Raw genomic sequence first — 6,668 nt, 5'->3', positions numbered from 1 at the left:
AACAATAATAATGAAATCAAATAGGATCGAGATGACAGATAAAAGAGTTTGGTCCCACGACGACGATTCGTCTCGACATCTCACGATCGATCTCAAACCTTTCGTTTTGCTTCACGGTCACGGTCACTCGCTTCGAAGGTGGCACCGCTCTTTGTGCTTCACAAACAACACATTCACGCTAGACGCACACTGACGCATTTGACTCGTGCTCTTTCTCTCTCTCTCTCTCTCTCTCTCTCTCTCTCTCTCTCCCCCTCTCTCTCTCCATCTATCTATTTATCTATCTATCTCTATCTTTATCTACCTCCCACAGAAGATAATTATACCCAACGAGTATGAGATGAGTCGCGACTGAGACTACTTCATCACACAACAAAATGAACTCGTCGACGACGATCGTTCTACGTCATCTAACAGCAGCCAGAAAAAGAAATCTTAAGGATCTTGCTGCCACACCCCCATTCGCATGATAACCCGACGTACGTGCGTGCACGTGCGTCACTCATGATCGGCTTCCCCAAAGATTTGGAAAACAGAGAGAGAGAGAGAAAGAGAGAGAGAGAGAGAGAGAGAGAGAGAGAAAAAAGAAAAAGAGAGAGAGAAAGAAACGAAGAAAGATATCTAATAAAATGACGAGACTCGAATCATTAAATCAAACTTTCAACGCATGATCGAACTTAATAAGATCAATAATATAAAATGTGTTCGATAATAATAACCCGCGATCAAAGTATTTTGTCGCCGAGAATGCCGGTTCCCGTATCTGCTAGTACTGTTCGACCTCTTCTCCTCTTTCTCTTCTCTTCATAGTCACGGCCTATGCATTATATAGAACGAACGCCGCAACAACGATATGAGACGAATACAAGGGCTGTACATCGTTGTCGATGTGCCCTCTACTTAATTCAAGCGATTAAAAAAAGTTTTAATTGAAAATATGTTTGATTAATTATTACTGCGAATAAACAAGTATAAAAGTATGGGATATTCGATTGATAGTATAAGATCGGAGAAAAATGTTGTTTTTTTTTTTCCTGATACATCCATCGTGATTGGTCGATCTTTCTCATGTTTACCAACGTAAAATAACTATGCTCTCAAAGAATGGAGAAGAAAAAGAAGATAAAGAAGAAGAAGAAGAAGATCGATAATCAGTGAAAGAAAATGAATTATTATACAATGTAATTAGTCGGTAAATGTTCTTTGAATTGATTAGTATAACAAATGTGGGATTAAATTATAAAGATGAGCCAGCCCTGTGAATTAACGAACGCGCATGCGCTCGCTATAGGCAACAAGTTGGTGTCAGCACTGTGCTGCTGCTACTGTGCCTTCCTCTAAACTATTGTATGTAAAGCAATATATGTTATGCAGGGAGTGTACGAGCCAGTGTGACGTCGATAAACACGACGAATACCCAAAGCCGATAGGCCAAGGACAACATTGCCTTTAACTGTCGACTCTTCTTCTACGCGGGAGCCTTGAAATCAATTAATTCAGAAATATCGAATTCACAAAATATCATATAATTAATATGACAACAAATATAATTAAATATTACGTTGAAGCAAATAATGCGATTGATATTATTAATTAATAATATGAACGTTCGTATTATTGGAATAATTCTTTGATGAAAATTTTATAAAAATCATGCAATAGCAAAGAATTATTGTATAATAATAATGCTATCTTGTTAAAATTTAATATTACAAGGTAATAATTGTAGGATAGAAAAATGTCAGATCTTGAAAACAATTACTCGTAATTACTTATCTCGAAAGGAAATATTCGTAATTGCTGATTATCGTGGATACTAGACAATTTTGTAATTATCGCGTGCAATCACGCTTCTCATCCGACAGGTCCATTATTTTTGAATATCTTTTACATCGCACAAAAGAATCGATCAATTGCCTTTCGCTCAACAAGTGTATTTTTTAACGAGGTATCACGTTCGTCACTCTCTATGTCCTTCTTTGTTTCTATCTTGCGATTAAAATTCATAAAGTATAATTAAGAAAAAACCTAGACCCATTATCGATACTATTTCACTATATTTCGTAAAAAAGTTTGACAATGAAACTCACGAAAATGATACTTATTTAATAATTATTTCATTCTAAATTTTTGAAATATCTATTGTGACGATTGCAAAGGAACTATATATATCATCGGAAGCATTTTAAAATTATTTATCATCGAAGATCGATCTGTCGTAGGCGTAATATAAATGCGTATTAAAAAGATGCAAACGATAATAATCTTTGCCGTATGACGTCTACCAGTCTATTCCGTACGAAACTCCTTTTCCTTTCTTTCATTATTATTTTTTAAGCACATAAATTATAAAATAATGTCTCATTTACGAAAGAAAAGATTTCATTTGAATCATTAGCATCACATAGGCTAAATCAATAATAACAATATTCAGATGAGATAATATTGTTTATTCATTGTCTTTGAGATATAATGAAGTAAATAAAATAACTGATATAAGATGACGAATAAATCGAACATCTTTCCTGTTTGTTATATAAAACAATTTTCCTTAATATCTATAAAATATTTTTCTAAGATTATGAGATAAAAACAAAAACAAAAGAAGTTATTTCAAATGGCAGTAATGATAGATTAATTTAATCGTTAAATAAACGATTATTATTTAAAACCTTGTTATTGTTGTTTCGTATGAAATAGACGAAGGAAATAATAAAGAATAAATAATATACCTTCCGAGTTTAATTCAGATGTAGGTGCTTCCTGAAGTTCGATATGTTCCCGAGTTCTTCCTCTTACGTTACGACGCAAAACGGGATCAAGACGAAGGCCGATATTATCGACATTATCGATATTTCCTAAATCGATTGGACTACCAACGATATAGGGTCCAACGTTAGGTTGATTGTCCTTTGAGACTTCGTCAGCAATACGCGTATTGTTACTTGTCGTTGGTGATGATAAAGTACCGTTGTTACGGATTAAATCGCTGCTGTTGTGCGATGGTGTGCCGTCCATATGAGGGATGGAAGAAAGGTCTGGTGGTGTATAAGGTCGCAACGGACCAGGACTGGGAACCCTCGGGTTCCCCCTGCCGGGTGGTTGCATTGAACGAGCTGGAGCCTAAAACGAACAAACACCAGGAACGTTCGTCATTAGGATGATTCGTTAATTACGTAAGCTTTGCCTTTGAAATTTGGGACTTGAGTAAAAATTATAGTCGTACATATGTATGTATCAATGCATGTATGTATGTATGTACGTGTATGCGTATCCTTCGTACAAGGGCTACAATGTTTTTTTGATTAATGATTTGAAAACGAAAAAGAAAAAACTTCTCATTGAAAAAAAAAAAAAAAAAAAGAAAAAAAAAAAAGAAAATTATGTATTATGTTATAACACTTATATTACATATTTAAATGCGTTATCGTCGTATTTTTACAATCGTAGTTAATGGTTTAGGATAAATCTCATGACTCATTCAATATATACGCAGTAACTTTTGACATTGCAATGAAAATTATCGACAAAATTGGAAAAAAAATAAGTAATATATATAAAAATATAGATAAGTATGAAAACATAGATAAATATGTATTTTATGACGTTATTTCTCTTCATGAAAAAAAAAAAAAAAAAATAAAAAAATAAAAAAAAAAACAAAAGAGAACTTTTATATATCGATTTATTCAAATAAGCATTGCAGATATGTGTATGTAAGTATATATATATATATATATATATATATATATATATATATACATATATATATGTATATATATATTTTCAAGCACTTAGTAGAAACAGCTAGGTACGAAAGCATCATCATCAATGTATGAATGTATTATTAACAAGCGAAATAACTCATATTTATCGAGTAAATTTTTCTTTGTGAACGACACATACCGACATTTTGTCATCGGAGAGTACCATATAAAGATAAAATTTATGAAAGTTTAACTTAATTCGATAATTTCTCGATAGTTACTTTTATTGTCCTTATAGATATATATTATGTTAGCAGAAAAGATTTGACTATATTTTTAGACGTTTATTGTACTCTATTCGTGAATAATAATTAATAATTATAAACGTAAAAGGTTCATTTAGGTTTTTACGTTAAAACTATTTAGTAATTTACTAAATGCAAATAAAAAGATCATTATTGTAAATTTTTATTATAGTAATGACGATTGATTAAAAATATAGAGTACGTTTTTTCTTTTTCTTTTTTTTCTTTTCCCCTTAAAAATCAAATACAAGCATTTTATCTATCTAATCGGCTGATGTGCATTTTGTAAATATTAAAATCGAATTAGATTACATGTACACACCTCCTATACAGACATTGGTCAAGTAGATACTCACAACGAATCGTTGTATTTTCTTTTCTTTTCTTTTCGTTACAATTTCGAGATAAATTTTAACGCGATATTCGTGGCCTTCGGAGCTCGCAGGTGAAAATAGAACACGGAAACGCGACCACCGCAAGTGCAGCGATAGCGATCTTCTTCGTTCTAAATGCCACAACCGGTCGTAGCTATTATTTTCATTCGGATGAGCGATCTCAAGACACGACACATCCCGAATGACGAATTTTTAAAAATTATTAAAAAATATTACTTTCAAAGCAAATTTTTTTTTTTATATATATTTAACAATGTAGATGTCAACAACAAATAAAAGATATATTATAAATCTATGAAAAGATAAAAAAGAATTATAAAAAAAAAATGTGGGACAGAAATTTACGACAATTATAAAAAAAGAAAAAAACCTCTTTTGCAAGTGATAAATTATTTTGATTAACGTTACGAAACGTTTCTTTGTTCAGATAATAATTAAATGACAGAATATCGATAAATGACATTTAGTGTATTCCTTCCGATGAAAGTGCTGACTAGTCAGCCAGCTAGCCACCTATCCAGCCAGACAGCGAGCCAACTCGACCCTTATCTATGTATATATGTATTATGTATGTATTATGTATGTATATATGTATGTATATATGTATGTATGTATGTATGTATGATGTAAGCGCGTGCAAATAGCTAGAATGACATATCGCTCATTTACTTATGATAATTTTTCGGAAAGAAAAGAAAAAGAGAAACAAAATAGGGGAGGTAAACTCGTAATCGATGGTGCGAATCAACCGTGCGATGGTCTCACTTTGTAATTGGAATAGTAGAAACTTTCGAGTATGGGGCAAAAGGAAAAACAAAATAAAAGTTTGAAGAGAGAAAGAGAAAAAAGAAAATAGAAAAAGAGAGAGAGAGAGAGAGAGAAAAGAGAAGAAAAATAGAGAGAGAGAGAGAGGGAGAGAGAAATAAACGTGAGCAAAATTGTATTCCTCCGAAGAACAAAAGAAAGGAGGATGAATTTTTACTCACTACGAGCAAGCGATTCGTCCGAAGTGTGTTTTTAAATGGCATCCTTCCTCCGATAACTTTTACGATCCTGATCACAACAAATCTAATGTCGTTCCTATCGGCCCGCCAATGACGCCAGCGTTCGGAAATAAGTCATTCTCCCTGTCGTGAGCCTTGCCAAAGCAACTAAACTCGAAACACGTGGGCACGTGCGGTATATTGTTGGAAGAAATTTTATGTCACGGAAAATGTACATACATACATGGCTCGTCACCTGGACAACCTAAGTTCTCCTCGTTAAAAAATCTTTTTGAAATCTCTCTGTTTTAAATAACAGAAATGAATCTACTTAAAAACATTTTTCAACAAGAAAGGAGTAAACCAACGTCCTTTGTGTAAATGTAAAATCACCGATATTTCTGACACATTGTCCTTGTGAAATTTTACGACGACGACGACGACGACGACGACGACGACGACCAGCATTTTCACATTTCATTCGTAATTGGAAAATCCTTGAGAAATAACAATTTAATATCGTTACGTTCTATAAAAGATCCTTTAAATTCAACGAAGATCCTTACTTTTAAAAATTTTTTTTCTTTTTCTTTCTTTCTTTTCTTTTCTTTTTTTATAGCAAAGAAAACGAGGTATTCTTATCTTTGGATAATCGCACTCGAACGGCACGTCTCACTCGCGCGTGTTCGACAAAACTGACACGCCGCTACTGGCCGCGGCGTCTTTCGTTGACTAGCCGTAAAAAAGACCGAAGAAATTTCTAACGAATCAGGAGAAAGAGAGAGAGTGAGACAGACAGAATGAAAGAGAGGGAGGGTCCTCCCTTCGATATTCTCCTCTTGGATATAAAAACGAAAAGTCGCAAAGCCTTCCTTGCTGTCTTTCGTGATAACCAATGTAAAAGAAACGTCGACAACGACGACAATGACGACGACGACGGACATCATGGAACACACAGCAAAGACTAATGTTTTTTCACTAACATGAAAAGTCACTGTATAGATACATATGTGCAACTTGATATCGTGCACTTCGTCGACCGATAGCGACATGACGATAAAAGGGAATACGATCGATTTTACCGTAAAAGAAAGAAAAAGAGAGCTAGAGTTAAAGCTAAAGAGAGAGAGAGAGAGAGAGAGAGAGAGAGAGAGAGAGAGAGAAAGAAAATTCGAAGAAGCTTGCAATCCAATCATATCAATCGATCGAATCTTGTTTGATTGTTCTGAAAATTTTCGAAGTTATATAATAAATCAATATAAAAAATTTCGAGGAATC

General features: G+C 33.6%; 1 protein-coding gene across 12 annotated transcripts in view; it reads right to left on the bottom strand.

Moving 5' to 3' along the window:
• LOC124950037 (probable phospholipid-transporting ATPase IA) overlaps positions 1-5,933 on the bottom strand; it is a 17,250-nt gene extending 11,317 nt beyond the window's left edge. For 7 of the 12 annotated variants that reach the window (XM_047496118.1, XM_047496119.1, XM_047496116.1 and 4 more), the window contains exons 1-2: positions 5,394-5,887; positions 2,733-3,123 (exon numbers count right to left, since the gene is read on the bottom strand). In XM_047496118.1, coding sequence (XP_047352074.1) covers positions 2,733-3,123; positions 5,394-5,435 — 433 coding nt within the window. In that variant the 5' untranslated portion in view covers positions 5,436-5,887. Of the gene's footprint in view, positions 1-98; positions 255-304; positions 625-719; positions 770-2,732; positions 3,124-5,393 lie in introns of those variants that run through there. The other 5 variants (XM_047496115.1, XM_047496127.1, XM_047496124.1 and 2 more) reach the window with 5 other exon arrangements.
• Between the last annotated feature and the right edge of the window lie 735 nt (positions 5,934-6,668).

The sequence above is a fragment of the Vespa velutina genome, chromosome 6, assembly GCF_912470025.1.
Source record: "Vespa velutina chromosome 6, iVesVel2.1, whole genome shotgun sequence".
Classification (NCBI taxonomy): domain Eukaryota; kingdom Metazoa; phylum Arthropoda; class Insecta; order Hymenoptera; family Vespidae; genus Vespa; species Vespa velutina.
The sequence above is the reverse complement of the archived record's forward strand: the minus strand, read 5'-3'. Positions and strand labels throughout refer to the sequence as shown.